The 17,633-nt window shown below is 35.3% G+C and overlaps 1 protein-coding gene across 6 annotated transcripts in view; it reads right to left on the bottom strand.

Annotated features, from left to right (window-relative positions):
• Positions 1-17,633, bottom strand: part of sorcs2 (sortilin-related VPS10 domain containing receptor 2) — a 217,239-nt gene that overhangs the window by 91,919 nt on the left and 107,687 nt on the right. For 5 of the 6 annotated variants that reach the window (XM_067402170.1, XM_067402171.1, XM_067402169.1 and 2 more), the window contains exon 3: positions 7,682-7,781. In XM_067402170.1, coding sequence (XP_067258271.1) covers positions 7,682-7,781 — 100 coding nt within the window. Of the gene's footprint in view, positions 1-7,081; positions 7,145-7,681; positions 7,782-17,633 lie in introns of those variants that run through there. The other variant, XM_067402173.1, reaches the window with a different exon arrangement.

The raw sequence follows: 17,633 nt of genomic DNA on the forward strand, positions 1-17,633 counted from the left end.
GTTTATGTATGACCTGGAAGTATGTTTTCAACGATCAGCCGTAAAAGCTCATCTGTACGGAACATTGTTGTGTACGGAACATGGTTAGTCTACGTTACAGATCCTTCCATGCCTTCCTGATCTCAGTATGAAGATGAAAAAGGAATGAAAACTTTAGGTGGTTGGAGGATTATGGCAAAAAAGGAACCGTTCGACGAACAGCTGCAGTCTGCCATAGGCGCGTTCCATAAACTCACACAGCTGTACATACACGGGGACAGGGTGGCTTTGAGGATTCAGGAGGCTCACCATTTTCATCCTCATCAGCCATCTCCTGCTCTCTTGTTTGGCTTTAGAACACGAAGAGCAACTGCTGCTGAATCTAATGATGTCATAGACAACCCATCATCATAATCACACAGCTATCTCCCATCAGCCGTCGAAGGTCACAGGGAATCTAGTCTCTACTCTACCTCAACAAGAGTAAGACCCGAACCATTAGGTGCAGTTGCCGGTCCTTCTCCTCTCGAGGAAAAGACCAGAAGAGAGTGGAGCATTTTACAATTAAAACACACTCACAATAACAAACAGACAGATCCCACAAGAACTGCCTGTACATGTTCTTTTGTTCTTATAAAAAGGCAACGTTATAAGTTATGTGTGTGATCAGATGTCAACACTATGGGACACAGATGCACACACTTCCTGAAATGTTTGTCAGACATAAATTGTCTTACCGTAATATCGGTTTGATATCATTTCAAACAAAACAGTCCCTGAAGATGAAAAGATACTGAATGGTTCTCTAGGTGCTCCTTATATACTTCCGGGTCGCGGTATGATGACATCATAGGCTGTCGCAGGCCAATAGGATTGTCGTGAGTTGATAGTGTTTTCAGACACCAGTTCACGTGTCGGCGTTCCTCATATGCATTTCAAACGCAGTGTAGAGTTCCTCCTTCAGAGTTCCCAGTAGAGTTCGAAAGGGAACTGAAGAATCTGCAGGACCTAGAGGCTTTTTCTGAAGAATATTGAGCAGTTTAACTGCTCAGAACAAACAAGGGACTCATAAACAACCATCACAAAACAAAAAAGATCATAGATCAAAAAAGACTGTAGATCATCCAGGTAATGACACACAGTATTAAAGCAGAACTCAGTAAGATTTTCAAAGCTCCCCCTACAGGTTCCTTCAGTGAATCACACTGTCGTAAATACTCCAAGCGCAGCTCTGGACTACAACGACTACAACGCTCACCAACACAGTAGTTTTGCAAATACAGTACAATAAATCGATGGAGGTGGGTAATTTTCGAAATTGTCTTATAAAGTCATAATATATACATTGTTTTTGAAATACCGTAAAGCATTTTGTCACTCTCGTGTGAACGTGAACATGAGGCGAGATTGTGTCGGGTCAGCGAAGCTCAACTTGCAAGTGCTGTATTCTGGCGTAGACATGCCAAAGGGGGTTAGTGCTCGCCTCAAACACACCACTACAAGTCAATTAACCATCGTAAGGACTTAGAAAACTATTTATGAAGCTAAAAAAGTTACTTAGTTCTGCTTTAAGAACCAATGGTTCATAAACTTTTGAACGGGGTTCTTTTAATAAATTCAGCTATTTTTTGTCTTGTGGACTATGTAAACATCTTTTATCTAAAATATCTTACACAGGACAGTACTAAATAAATAATAACATGCATTTTGTATGATCTCTCTTATTTTGTTAAAATTATTCACAATTTCACAGATTCTGCAAGTGGTTCCCATACTTTTGCATGCAACGGTAGGTCTGAGGTTGTTAGTTTATGGGTGTGAGACAGTGTTCCTTTAGTGGTGTGAGGCGTGTATGTGAGTGTGCATGTAGGCACACATTACAATGGAGTTTAAAGCTCATTATGAGTTAAAGAGACCAAGAAGCAATTTGTAATACTTATTCTTGGCTAAACTATAGACTACTTTCTAGACTCCATAATCTTCTAAAGCTTAAATAAAATAAATAAAGCTTAAATAAATAAAATAAAAAATAATAATAATAATAATAATTTTTTTTTTTTTTTTCAGCATTTAAGGACAATAGGATTAATTTAAAAAAAAAAACTCTTAAAAGAGTGTTTATTTGTCTGTAGTTAATAATTGGCGAAATGTCCTTTTCAAACTGAATGCAAATTATAGTGGATGTTGTGGAGAAATGCCAATATTCATATTTTGAAATGTAAGATTTAACTTGAATTAATTAGTTTATAACATCAACAATACTATTTCTACTAATAATAATATAATAATGTTTTCAAATGATGAGTAAATGGGAATTACCTCTCAACAGTCTTTCAAATAATTATAGTCCAACATTTATTTATCTCTTATAAAACCATTAGCAAGAGATCAAGATCCTTCTGCACTTCAATTACTGTATCACAGTGGGTTAGCATGCCAATTTACAGTGAAGTCTCACAGCCTGTGAGCTTTATGTCTGGATAAACCCAGATAGGGCAACTAAAAATCCTTTACCAAAGAATGAGAAAATGTGAGAAAATCCTGCTAAATTCTTAAAGATAGAGCAGCTATGGGAAACAAGTGAACATCTCTTGGCTTTTATCTCTCTTCCCTCTTTCCCAGCTCTATGAGAACTTTCACCTAGAGGAACATCATTCCATTAACCAGTCACGCTCGTGGACGTGGCCTTTCTGCTTTCCCGACTGGAGGGTGTGAACACTGGTTTGCTTTACTCACTTTCCAATGCATGTATTAAACTCCCAAATGTCAGAGATAGCCACTGTCTTTTATATCTGTTTTAGCTCGGTTTCAAGACACTGAGCAAGGAGATTTTAATCTCGGGCCTCATGCTCTGACTACAGCTGCTGAAGTAATGGGAGTTTTTCCAACAGAACGAGTCCCTGAGAATGTGAGAGGACTTCTCTGCTGCAAGCACTCATAAAACACGCACCACAATGGCTGAGAATTATATCTGGAAAGACTATGTTACACTATTTAACTGAACACAGAAAACAACACAATTTGTTTATGCCCTTCGAATCATGGAAGCATCCAGTTTGGAAAACAGTCGGCAGGAAAAGACTGCTTAATAATATTTAATATTTATAGGATATATACATTTGCGAGAAAAAGTATATGAACCACTTGCAGAATCTGTGAAAATGTGAATAATTTTAACAAAATAAAGGAGATAATACAAAATGCATGTTATTTTTTATTTAGTACTCTCCTGAATAAGATATTTTACATAAAAGATGCTTACAAGAAAACACGATGCATTGAGAGTCGGGGGGTGAAAACTTTTGAACAGGATGAAGATGTCCACATTTTTCTTATTTTGTTTAAGTATACATTTTTTTTCATTTAGTACTGCCCTTCGGAAGCAACAGAAGATACTTTCATGTTTCTCGGAAGACAAATTAAATACAATTTACCTTGATCTTCAAATTCCAAATGTTTTCACCCCCCATCTATTAATGCATCGTGTTTTCTTCTGGAGCATCAGTGAATGTTTGAACCTCTTTATAGTTGTGTTTAAGTCCCTCAATTGTCCTCAGTGTGAAAAGACGGATCTCAAAATCATTCAGTCACTGCTAGAAAGGGTTCAAATATGCAAAAGATGCTGGAAAACTGAAGAATCTGCAGGACCTGAAGAATTTTTCTGAAGAACAGAGCTCAGTTTAACTGCTCAGGACAAACAAGAGACTCATGAACAACCATCACAAAACAAACAAACAGTCGTAGATCATCAGATAACCACACACGGTATTGAGAATCAATGGTTCACAGGGTTATTTTAATAAATTCAGCTATTTTTTTGTCTTGTGGATTATATGTAAACATCTTTTATGTAAAATATCTTACTCAGGAAAGTACTAAATAAAAAATAACATGCATTTTGTATGATCTCTCCTTTATTTTGTTAAAATTATTCACATTTTCACAGATTCTGCAAGTGGTTCACATACATTTTCTTGCAACTGTATATATATATATATATATATATATATGTGTGTGTGTGTGTGTGTAAATTCTTCAAACAATGCAGAATCTGAAACAAACCGTGAAAGTATAACAACATTGTTTCTCTGATAAAGTAGAAACGTCCTTCTTTCTTATTTTCAAGGCCATTTCCCATTAATGAACTTTCCCCATATCTCTAGTATGGACAAATCACACATTATTTCCTGAATAATTACTAGCTGGAGTTCCAGCAAGAGATAACATGGGACAAAGGAAGTGAAATTTATGCCATTTGAAATTAAACTGTTTGCTTAAACTCTTTGTCTGAACAGAGCAAGCTATTAACAAAATGAAGGCGGGCGGCACCGAACTCCACTGAATCCATTACTGCAGAATCAGCTGCTGTTAATTCCACTGCTGAATATTTCTAATTAGAAACTGAGAAAATATACTGCTCATCTTCGTTAAGGGACTTAGAAATGTGATTTAATGGAGGTCAGATATATTAGAGCCAAGGATAGCTTTATTTGCAATTGCTGTGAGACTTGATTTTCTGTTTTTCCCTCTGACGTTTCTTTCTTTCTGAGTCTCTTGCTTTCATTCATGCTCGGTTGAGCTCATCGCTGTAGAAATGAGGGGGCCAGACGCTTTGGTTTTGGATCAGTGGCGTTTGATCCTGCTCCTCTATGCTGGGACCCTGTCTAGCGCCACACTGATTGACACTGTGTAGTTGTACAGTGACCTGTGGGGTGTAGCAGCGCATTCACTATCACTCTCTCTGTGTCTCACAAACCCAGATACACTTTTTGATTTATAAATACACACCCAGATAGGGCTGAGTAATACAGCTAAAGTATAAACACTGTGGTCCTGTGGTATTATCAGACACTGCTTTTCTTTCTTTGAGCATCCAGACACAGGAACATTAACACAACCAATGATGTAAATTTAGAGCATGACTATCTATTTGTCCAACCAATCGCAAGACGGGGAGAAAAGACATTTTCAAAAATACATATAATAAAAATAAATTTTGTAAAAATAAAAAAGCTTTTTATGTTCATAAAAATAATGTTCATAACAATAAAGAGATGAAACAATTATAATAAAATATTTCAATTACATTTATAAAAATAGGAGCGATTTTGTCTATTTAGAAAAACAACATAAATATAAATTTTATATAAATATAAAGATAAATAATTTTATAATAAATAATTTTCAACAATTATAAAAACTTTATATATATATTATAAATATATATATATATATATATATATATATATATATATATATATATATATATATATATATATATATATATATATATATATATATATATATGCTCCTAATGCTCCAATACTCATATGCCATAATGTCTTTAAGAGACTTGACGGACAAAATAAAATGAACATGATCTGCATAATGTTAATTAATTTTATACTGTTATCAAAATATTGTCAAAATTGTTGTCAATAATCAACATATCTTATGAATATTCAACATATCTTCCAGCCAACCAAATAATAAAAAAAAAGAGAATTTATATATAAAAGCCTTAGTGAAATAACACAATAGATAACAGCATCATAATGATATAAAGCCATGCAGAGCGTTGTGAGAAGTGTGTGATTTTGATGAATAGCATATGGCAACCACTGTCCAGCAGCACAAGTATCAATTGAAATGTGTTGCCAGCTAACAGCAAACAGAGGCTTTCCCTGCTGCTCACTGTAAGTGCCCCAGACCGGCAGCGCCATCAATGAGGACACTCAAGTTTTGTTCCTTAGAAGCCTGGAAGTGTCTGTTTTCATAAAAGCCACTTTTCCCCCCAGACACTGCAGAAAGTGCTTGTATTGTCTGGCCCTGCTCAAAACGCTCTTTGTGTCAACGGTCAAGGTACGGTCATCCGAGATTTAAAGATAAAGGAGTCTGACGTGGGAAAGAGTTACTTTTCCTTTACGTCCTGTGCAATTCATGTCCCAGCCACAAGCATCAAATCACAGCCATGTCCTCAAACCGCATAACATTCGGAGTAACGTATTTTCCTGTTAATTATTAATATTGTGCATTGTGACTAGAGCTGAGGGCAGCAGAAAAGCTTTGATGTGTCTCTGCTAAATTGCCTATTACAGACAGCTAGCACTTATTCGGCTGTGACGTCTGTGTGTGTTCATGTTTAAGAGGTTGTGAGGAGATTATTAATGAGCAGGAGATCCCTGTAAACTTCATTAGGATGACTTTGACACGCTTGAACATGTCATAGTGGCTCTAGGGTGATCATTTCCATCAATCTGCATAGACGGAGAAAAAAATTCACATGACCTTAAACTCCTCACATTTAATTATACTTGCACACACTCACAGGACATATTTATTAGATGTATTTGAATACATATTAAGTGAGAAGAACCATATGGAGCTCTTAAGTACCATTTTGTAAAGTCATGCAAATCCCTGATATGTGCTTAAAGGTGCCCTAGAACATTTAAAAAAAAAAGATGTAATATAAGTCTTAGGTGTCCCCTGAATGTGTCTGTGAAGTTTCAGTTCAAAATACTCCATAGATTTTTTTTTAATTCATTTTTTTTAACTGCCTATTTTGGGGCATCATTATAAATGAGCCGATTCAGGGCTACTGGCCCTTTAATTCTCCTGCTCCACGCCCATGGAGCTCACGCTTGCCTTGAACAGTGCATAAACAAAGTTTACACAGCTAATATAACCCTCAAATGGATCTTTACAAAGGGTTCGTCATGCATACTGCATGCATGCGTCGGATTATGTGAGTATTGTATACTGTTATATTGTTTACATTTGATTCTGAATGAGTTTGAGGCTGTGCTCCGTGGCTAACGGCTAATGCTACACTGTTGTAGAGATTTATAAAGAATGAAGTTGTGTTTATGAATTATACAGACTGCAAGTGTTTAATGAAAATAGCGACGGCTCTTGTCTCCGTGAATACAGTAAGAAACGATGGTAACTTTAACCACATTTAACAGTACATTAGCAACATGCTAACGAAACATTTAGAAAGACAATTTACAAATATCACTAAAAATATCATGATATCATGAATCATGTCAGTTATTATTGCTCCATCTGCCATTTTTCGCTATTGTCCTTGCTTGCTTACCTAGTCTGATGATTCGGCTGTGCTGCTCCAGATGTTAATACTGGCTGCCCTTGTCTAATGCCTTTCATAATGTTGGGAACATGGGCTGGCAAATATTGGGGGCGTACACCCCGACTCTTACGTAACAGTCGGTGTTATGTTGAGATTCGCCTGTTCTTTGGAGGTCTTTTAAACAAATGAGATTTATATAAGAAGGAGGAAACAATGGTGTTTGAGACTCACTGTATGTCATTTCCATGTACTGAACTCTTGTTATTTGACTATGCCAAGATAAATTTAATTTTAATTCGAGGGCACCTTTAAACATCCACTGTTGCCATAACTTGTAATTGAGTGTTAATTGCAAAGTGTCCGTGCATGATAAATAATTACCATATTCACATATTCATTAACATATGTGGTGAAAAAATTAATATCACAATCATATACACACATCTTGATAATCAAATGGTAGTAAAGGGGGAAAAGTGAGTATGCGATTCAAAATCAACAAAGAATTTGTAGATCTGTGCCTCACAATCTAAAACTTTTCATGAAAGAAAATGGCATGAAAATGGAGATCTGTAATAGGATTTAGTAAAATGTTTATGGTCCTCTCACCTTTTTCTTATTGGTGGGACAAATGTAGAAGTTTGTGACTATGATGGTTGTCCCAGGCATCAGATTGAGCTTGGTGTAGGTTGACCCATAATCACTGGATCTGCATGAAAGAAAGAGCAAGAAAGACAGAGAAATGTAATCTCCTCAATATCATCACTCTGTTTAATTGCTAAGTTACACACGGAAAGATGTGATGGCATATACGCATCTAGATTGAATCACATTCTCATATTATTAGATTTATTCATAGAGCCGAGAGGCAACATAAACATATGACTCACTGTGTGTTGTCGTGTCTATTTCTGACATTCTTACACAGAATATTTTCAGTAAAATAAAATGACATTTTTCCTTACAAATCCCTCATACACTGGAATTGCTTTGACTTGTTTGGTTAAACAAAACATTTAAGATACTGATGTTGAACATTCACAGCCTATGCCTTTTTAACCCCAAATCTGTGTTAAGATCCCATAAATATGTAAACACAACACTGGGGATTGAAATATTAACAGCAAGCACAAAATAAATACTTTTTTTTTTTTTTTTTTTTTCCAGAATGGACTTTTTTTGGCTTCTGATTGCTAAAGTGATCTCAAGAGCATGGTGACATTTTTTTTACTGAATTGGAGTCAGCAAAACCAGTCAGCAAAAAAATTTAACTTTTCACAACTCAGCCAAACAGCTTCACTGGGAAAGTGCAGTTCTGACTCACAAGGAGAAAAACATGCTTTTTTGAGAAGCCATTCTGAAATGTTCATGCAGTATGTGACAAATTAAATGACTGCTATGATATGAGATGACAGAAAGAGACAAACAGATAAACACACTCCAACTAAATTAAAACATTTTTTTTTTCAACATTACAAAAATAAATTAACAAGACTGCTTAATTTAATCCAGTTGAAACTGTAAACTAGTCAGAGATTGATGTTAGCTCATGGAGAAACTATCTGAATTGCAGTAGACATGAGGAATGACAAGGCAGCATTACAGGTGTGGAAATATGTGCAAAAAATCAAACAGGCAGAGAGCTGTGGCCTAAACCAGCCTGACACTGTCAGAACAAATCATTTTCACACAACACAGTTACATGAAATGCACTTAAGAGCAAGGTCAAGGTCAAAGGGTTACATTTAAAGTGACTATGTCAACATTCTTTTAACTCAAAATAATACATTCACATACTGTGAACCTCTCAGTTAGGCTGAGGGAAAGCATACTGCTGCTGGCAGCTGATAGAGTGTGCAAAATGCCTGATCAAAGACTACTCGTCAAAACAAACATACAGTGCTAAAGACTTCCCCCATAGAACTAATTAAAAAACAGAAGTGAACAGAGCTCCTCTCTGGAGCTCCTGCTGAGCTCACATTTTTGTTCCTTACTTGACAGAACCGAGCAGAACAGAGGTGTTTCAGCTCGAGAGGTTTAAATGAAAGCGGGAGGGAAGGCTGGGCAGGGTGGGGGAGGTGATCGTTATGCCAGGCGCCATGTTTCCAAGACATCACACGGAGGTATCACGGCAGGATGAGGAACTAAAGGAAGGTCTGAGTAATAGCATACTAAATACAGTATATCAACTATAAACACAATGATAGTGCACATGACGGGTTGTGCAATAAAAACCATTGATACAAAACCTTTTTTTTTTCTTTCATTTTTATTTACAAAGCAGTATGTCAATATGTGAATAATGTGAAATGCTTGTTAACCCGCTCACAATCATGATAAAAGAGCATGGAAAAATAAAATAAAATAAAATAAAATAAAATAAAATAAAATAAAATAAAATAAAATAAAATAAAATAAAATAAAATAAAATAAAATAAAATAAAATAAAATAAAATAAAATAAAATTTGGTTTGCTGCACTTAGTGGTCCGCTCGGTTACTCTTTACTGTCAACACTATGATTTGGCTCACGAGTTTCCACCAAACAGTTTCAAAGTAATCAGTGCGAGGGACTCGAGGATGAAGAAAGCAGTCAGGTGGAGCAGAGAGGAATAGGTCTCCAAGAAGCAGCAACAAAATGTAGCAAAATTACTGACCTGTTTAGGGCTTCAAGTGCAGGTCAGTTTCATCTGTTAACAGGCTACTGTAGTTTTGTACTGTAGCTTTGTTAACTTAGCTAAGCATTAAACTGCAATAGCAGCCCATTACTATCCTCAGTCAAAATACTGTATGCTAAAGGACATTATTATTATTACTAACAGATTAGTTTTTTATAAAGATATTGTCATTATTAGTAGTTATTATTGTAGCCTACTAATTTTGACATGTAGGCAATTTAGAATTTTTATGAAATATAGTTTTATTAAATCTTGGGTATTTAAGCCAATATAAAATAAAACAACAACAAAAATGTACTTAAAATTTAACTAAAATAAATTTTAATTATGTGCAAAAAAAAATTACAATGAGGTGGTTATTGCAACAAGGTGGAGACAGTTCTGTTCATGACAGTAGACATGCTGATGAAGAAGTGACAGATACAAGAAAATATGTTTAAAAAAGTACGCACACACACACACACACACACACACACAAAGGGAAAGACAGAGAGATGGGGAAAATGAAAAGGAAAATGGGAGTGAAGGTGCAGTTCAAGAGAGAACTTTTAATTATTTTGCCTGGGGCTGTGCAAAAAAAAAGGGTTGTCCATGGTTTCAAAATGTGTTGTGAGTGCATGGGATGGCCTGGATGAGTGTATAATTCCCCAGCCTGAAATTTTAGCCCAGTCCGGCCCTGGTGTTACCACTTGTGTTTGTTATCCAAACTTGTCTTAAAATCAAAACTTATTAACTTACAGTTTCCAATATCACTCTTGATAGCATGATAGTTGTATAAGCACAGGACAGTGTGTTTTGTATTACTATTGTTGTTCAAAGATAACTAACGATAACGTCCTCATTTTAGCAAAAATGAATTGACTACCAAAAAAGAAATCTGAATTAAATTCATTATACATGCCATTCATTCAGAATAGTCGAGTCTGTTAATTAGAATACGCAATCAGACAATGACAGTGTTCAGCATCTCCAAAGCGGAGTAAAACTCGGCAGAGGTCATCAGCGGAGTTGGTGGAGCGAGCGCCAGAAACAGCTAACTCATTAAGTAAATCCTCTCGTGGAGAGTAAAATGTCAGAGGCCTCAGAGGAACATTATGTCACTAATAAAGCTAATTCGGAGGATTGTGTGGCACGCCGCGCTTCGTTTGCCAAACGTTTTGCTAATGATGCTAACTTAATCGGATGGCTCATTTAATGCCACTGATTAGCTGACAGGAATAATGCCGGTGGTGATGAAGGAGTGTGGATAATAAAGAAACATAAAGGGAAGAAAAGGTGAAGAATAAAAACAGGGACAATAATCTGCTTTGAACTTCTAAAAGTAAATCTAAATGAATTCCAATCAATGACTTTTTCCACATATACAGTATATACTACCATTCAAAAGTTTGTGGTCAGTAAGATTTTTTTGACAGACTTTTCTTATGCTAACCTAAGGCTGCATTTATTTGATCATATTGTCAAATAATATTGCAAATTAAAATAATATATATATTAACTGAAAAAGGATATGAGGTGCACAATTGAAATATACTGGGAATAAAATATCCTGATATCAACAGCATCATCACCTTCAGTCAATCTACTGATAATAGTGTATCCTTCACAGACCTTGGTTATGTATAAAGCTTGTATAAAGTCAAATTAGTCAGTCTAAATCTCAGAATAAATCAAATTCTTGCCACAAAAGGAAAGTTTCAAAGTTTGGAAATGAACAGAAAAAATTATTGTGACTTCCTGTATTAATTTGTGATCATGCCTCATACTCCATGCAGATATTCACTGTCACAGTGAATCACAGTTCAAGGTATGAGAACAGTCAGTGCATTTGGAGGGAAGCGCTGGAGGAAAACAGTAAGATCGAAAAATGTACAAAAGCATTTGCATTGAAGAAAACGCACATTATTTTTCTAAGCCTTGAACATGTCCTTGACTGTTCTTTTTTGCTTGTTGATGGATCTCTACTGAAAATAACACACACTTTGACAGGCATATTGGATTTCTGTGCTTGTGTTTAAATCCTTCAGACCTCCACTAGAGACACAGCATGTTAGCATTGCCATCAAACATAATTTACGTGGAGTGGTGTCATAAATATTCTCTGACTGGTCTTCCAAAAACTAGACACTGGCCATGACCGTCACCTTTAATAGACTCCCTGCATTTTAAACAGGCAATTTGTCTTGTCCTGGTGATCTGACAATGGCATGCTCTTTGTTATATGTACAACAGATTTTTAAAGTGAATTATTTTTTTGTTGCTGTTTAATTTTCCAAATTGCAAAAAAATGTTTTTGAATATTTTTTTTCCTCCTGTAAAGTCACGACACTGTGAAGACATGTTCCCCTCCTTGATCTGTTGCTAGCATGAAATATCAGATGAGAAAATGTCTGGTTGTCATTCACTGCAATAGACAAAAACAAAGATCTGATGGTTAACTGCAGCAACAGTAAAACTTTGTTGTTTTTATGCTTTTAGTCAAGTCATCATGTATGCATGTATGCAGATACATCCTGATTCAATACGACATGCTAAATCAATTGAATTGGTTTTGTTTGATCACTCTTTAGCATCATTCACCATCTGCAGTCCCATATTCAGTGTACAAATTATATACAGTATTTCCCCAAATGCATTTGTGAAGTTGCTCCAACATGCTTATGATAAGCCTGGTACTCAAATTTACAATGTAAATAGATCAAAGGTAAACCAATCTTACATATATCAAAAACATTTTCTCCACATTTCTATCTATAGCAGGCAGCGCATCACTCCTGCAGCTCAAACAGTAGAGCATGATGCTAACAACCTCAACAAGGTCATAGTTTTGACCTCCAGTGAATGAATGAATTGATGTAGTATGTATACCTTGAATGCAATATGAGTTACGTGTTTGCCAAATGCATAAATGTAAATCAGTATGTGTATACTCAAGGAAATATGAACAAAAGTGTGAAAGCTTGAGGGAATGTTTTTCATCTGCACAAATGACTGTTAATATCCATAACAGAAAGGACTATTTTAAAGAAAAATATCTAACTGCTAGTTAATCATCATCAGTGTAACAGAAAAACTGCACATGAATTCTGCCCACTGGATGGCAAAATTACAATTAATGTGGAATTTCTTGAAAATTTACACAACTTTAAAATGTTTTTTTTTTTTTTTGAACTATATTGCAGCAGCAGCTGATTAATTACTCATTCAAGAATCCCGAATGAAGAAAACATTCAATAGTCCAACATGTTTGCTGATTCATCTTTGCATCAGTTTTTAAATAGCCCCTACACAGATTACCATTAAAGTAGGTAGTGGGGAGCCAGGTATCACCACTCAAGAGCTCAAGAGGATCTGTAAAGTGTTTACTCCAATGCTACAACAAAAGGGGCTTCTGTGTCGCCACTAAAATATCCTTACAATAATCTAATGACGCAGATTTTCTTTTATACTTTATGTTTATTGCGAAAATGAGAGGTACATTTAAGAATCAAGATGCTCTGGTGCTGGATGTTGGAAACAAAGGTGACACACACACACACACACACACACACACACACACACGCACGCACGCACACACAGTGTCTTGTAAATGCATTTAGGCTGAATTCACCCATTTTAATGAAATGCAAATAACACTGAAATGTAGCTCGCTGTGTTATTTATTGCTAAGCACTAAATCAAGCATTAATTATTGTAATATGACATTGCTTTATGATATTCCTAACAAAAAAATGAAAAAGGGAAGTATTCTGTTTGAACAGTCAAACAGAGAAAACAAAACAAAGAAAAACTATTGAAAGTACATAACAGCCTCACAATTGGCTTCCATGTGTGAATCATTAAAATCATTTTCTGGCTAAAAACCCAACAGTTAAAGCATTCAAAGACCATGAACACTAAAGAGAATACCAAATTAGTTATAAATAAACACAACAAATGCTGAAATTAGGAAAAAGTCATTTCCAAGTTTGTGAATGTCCCAGTAGGCTCTGTTGGCTCAAATATCAGAAAGTGGAAGCAAAACCAAACCACTCAGTTTAGTAAAGGTCGTCTATCAAAATTCTCTGCACGAACAAGGAGACTTGAGAGAGAAGCCATAGAGCAGCCAAAAAGATCACTTTGAAGGTTCAGTAGCTCAGTAGAGAATGGGAAAGAATGTCTGCATTTTGCCAAAAACATAATAGAGAACTGAATGAAAAACAAAAAGTCAAATGAGATTAGGGGTGTGGGATATAACGATTTTTGATCGTGGACGATTAAAATGTCTCCACGATCTGCTTCTGAAGAAATATCGTAGTATCGTGCTACAGTGCTTTCTATCAGTTGCAGTTCCAGCGCCTTCGTCTCAGCATACTGTTCAACGTGACGTACATTCATGTCACATTTTAACGCAGCGGTAGAGTAATATTTGCGGGACACTTCAATCCACAAAAGTTAATTATTTCATGTTAAACTTTTCTTTCGCCCGCTGATGCACTGTTGTGACATGCGTTTTTCAGAACGCGTTCACCAGAAGCGCACAGGCACTAAAAGCCTGTCAAACAGCGCCTGATTAGCTGCTAAGTTATCTTTAGAGTCCGACTGCTCTAATACTGTCAAATACGCACAAAGTTTACATAAACACAGTTGGTTATATCTAAAGGGAAAGTAAACAATTGAGAGAAAATTGGATGCGTGGCTATATATGAGATATACGCGCAGGTCTTTAAAGTGACAGAGCAGCCTCATACCATATGGTGGCTTGTCCTTAAAGGGATAGTTCACCCAAAAATTAAACTTTTTGTCATTATTTACTCACTGTAATGTTTTTTTTTTTTCAAAACTGTATTATTCTGTATTCTTTCTTGTGCAGAACACAAAATAAAATATTTTGGAGATTGTGGGTTAACAGTTGCTGGTCTCTAGCAACTGTCTGGTTACATTCTTCAAAATAACTTTATTTTCAACAGAAGAAAGAAACTCATTAGAGTTTAAAACAACTTGACAGAGTATATTATGGCAGATTTTGGGGGTAATTATCCCTAATTATCCCTAAAGAGAAAATCCCCCACTGCTCTTGATGGATAACTTTAATACATATAGCTTTATTAAAAATCAATGTATAATTTATACAGTGAAGTCTAGTGTTATATTTTTATATTTGTTCATTTAATTTTTTACTTGAATGCTATTGTTAAATATACCTACTGTAGCTGAAAAAAAAAAACATTTTATTAATTTAATTTGTATAATGTGTATAATGTTTTTTTACAACATATAACAGATAAAAAATGACAAAGATTTTTATCTTCACCACTTTGGCCTAAACATCTGCCATTTTTAATTTTATTTTATATTTTGTTCATTTGTAAGGCTTTTTTTAAAAAATAGGGAAATTACTTTGGCTGTAATGCTCAGTCACTTGCAAAATAGTAAAAACAACATGAAGAATCGTGATAAAAATCGTGAATCGTGATTTTCCTGAAAAAATCGTGATATGATATTTTTGCCATATCGCCCACCCCTAAATGAGATATAGATCTTTTTAGGCAAAATCACTGTGATCTGTGTAAAGCAAATCTAACACTTCATAAACTTCAAAATGCAGCTACTGTTCGTGGATGTGTCGTGAACAGAATTAAAGAGAATTAATGTCACAAAATACAAGAAAAAACCTTCTATGAACCTGATGCTACAGAACAAACTGTGGCAGATTAATAAATGCAAGTAATCCTATTACAATGTTTCAATGGAGTGTATTGAAATAAACTCAAAGAAATTCCCACACCATTCAGAGATATCTAAAATGCATTTGGTGGTTATTAAGCCACCGCTGATTAATGTACACCCCTCATATTATACAGCCATGGGCAATTAATTCTCACTAATGCCTTCTCACTTACTATTATGAAGGCTATCATGTGGTTTTTATTGCACAGAGAGCAGGAAAAGATCATCAGACTCCATAACTCAAATCTGTGACTATTTTAAGGCACTTAATTCCCAGTAAAGGAATTGTTTATCATTTGCCTTTTATAGGAATCTGTGTGTTCAAAAGTGTGATTTTCTTCTTCTTTTTTTTTATTTATAGATCACCTAAAATGCTGTCATTATTTAAAAACTGAGCCATTCCACATACCTACACTACACATCTGAGAGTCTTGAGTAGGCCAGAGAGTGAGCAACCAACAGTTTGTGCAATCAGAGGGGGAAGGTTCACCTATCAAAATCAGAGTTTATTTGCAGGGAGCAAGTAGAGGGAGAAAAGGGAAGTCTAGTTGAGTCCATGTTCATGAAAGTTACAGTGGCTCAATACATCTGTCTGATTATAGCTCTGACATCTCTCTCAAACCACACACCACCATCCACCTTACAATCCTCCCAAAAGGCTTTACCTCACCGTTACCCTGTTAATAGCATAACAACATTCAAGCTAACCAGAACATTCCATTGTTTACAAATAGCTCAAGGGATTTGTGACAACTGTCAGCACTTCACAGTACAACACATTATTTTGAAACATTTATTTTTGAACCTACACTACCGTTCAAAGGTTTGGAGGCAGTAAGATTTTTAAATATTTTTGAAAGAATCTGCTCAATCTATTTGAATATATATTGGTAATTTATTCCTGTGATGGCAAAGCTGAATTTTTAGCATCATTACTCCAGTCTTCAGTGTTATTTATCCTTTGGAAATCATTCTAATGATTCGCTGATTTGCTGCTCAAGAAATATTTCTTATTATCAATGTTGAATAATTTTGTGGAAACCGTGATACATTTTACATTTAAATATGTCTTTTTGATTATCAAAGATGAGTTTTAAGGGATAAAATTATTGACTGAGGGGGATTTTATAAAAAAAAAAAATTGTATTTATGTGACATAAATCTTTTAATGATAATCAGTTTAAAATCATCAGTTTAAAGCGTGCTCGCTGAATAAAAAAAAAATAATTTCTTTTTTTTTACTGAGCATAAACATTTAAGCAGTAGTTTACATACAGACTATTAGTAAAGAAAAAGTAAAGAAAGAAAAAGTTTTAGTGGTGTGGACAAGGGAGCAAAAATGACAATGTGTAAAAATATGTTTTTAACTACAGCTTTTTGTGCTATCCTTATCACACAGGCTATTTTCTCCCAACAGCAGAGCTGAATCAGAGGGAATCATGGCTCAACAGTCATGGAAAGCCTTTAGGGATGATCTGTTTGGTTTGATTTTAGAAAAATATGTATCTATAATTTCAAAGACTCAGTGTTGCAAGGGGGCCTGGTCAGCTGCCAGTGTGAGGCTGGGAACACAGAGATAATTCTGACTTGTGCAACTATTAAACAATCTGGTTAGATGCAGACACAACCAAAGCAGTCACATAAACATTCTGAAACAGAAACCATGCTACACTCCAAAAAATAAAGTTTCCAAAAGGGTGTTTTGAGAGAAAAAATTAGAAAATATGTTTTTCTAATATGTAAAGTAGGGAGACTGGGGGCAATTGTAACATCTCAAATTACACCAATCAGAAATGAGACAGAACCATGAAACTCATTTTGCATGTGCTCTCTGGAGATCCCTTTCTGCATGCCAAAGGACAAGCTTCTAAATTATACTTGTATAAAACAAATTTTTTTCACCTACAGTATTTTCCTCATACTGTCTTAACCATTCATGTCTGTGAAATACATGTCTTATTTTGATGACCATTCTGTTGTCTAACATTTGATATCTTTGTCAAACATTAGCTTCGTTGTTTCTAGCTGGCAGGGTAACCTGTCACAGGATGGTACATTCAGGGGCAATTGTAACACTGCATTACAGTTGCCCCCGACACCATCAAAATAGTGTCCAGCTTAGTAAGGACATCAAAATAAATTCTTTTTTCCAATAATTTAAGAAAAGTGTTTTTG

The sequence above is a fragment of the Chanodichthys erythropterus genome, chromosome 11 (assembly GCF_024489055.1).
Source record: "Chanodichthys erythropterus isolate Z2021 chromosome 11, ASM2448905v1, whole genome shotgun sequence".
Taxonomy (NCBI): Eukaryota; Metazoa; Chordata; class Actinopteri; order Cypriniformes; family Xenocyprididae; genus Chanodichthys; species Chanodichthys erythropterus.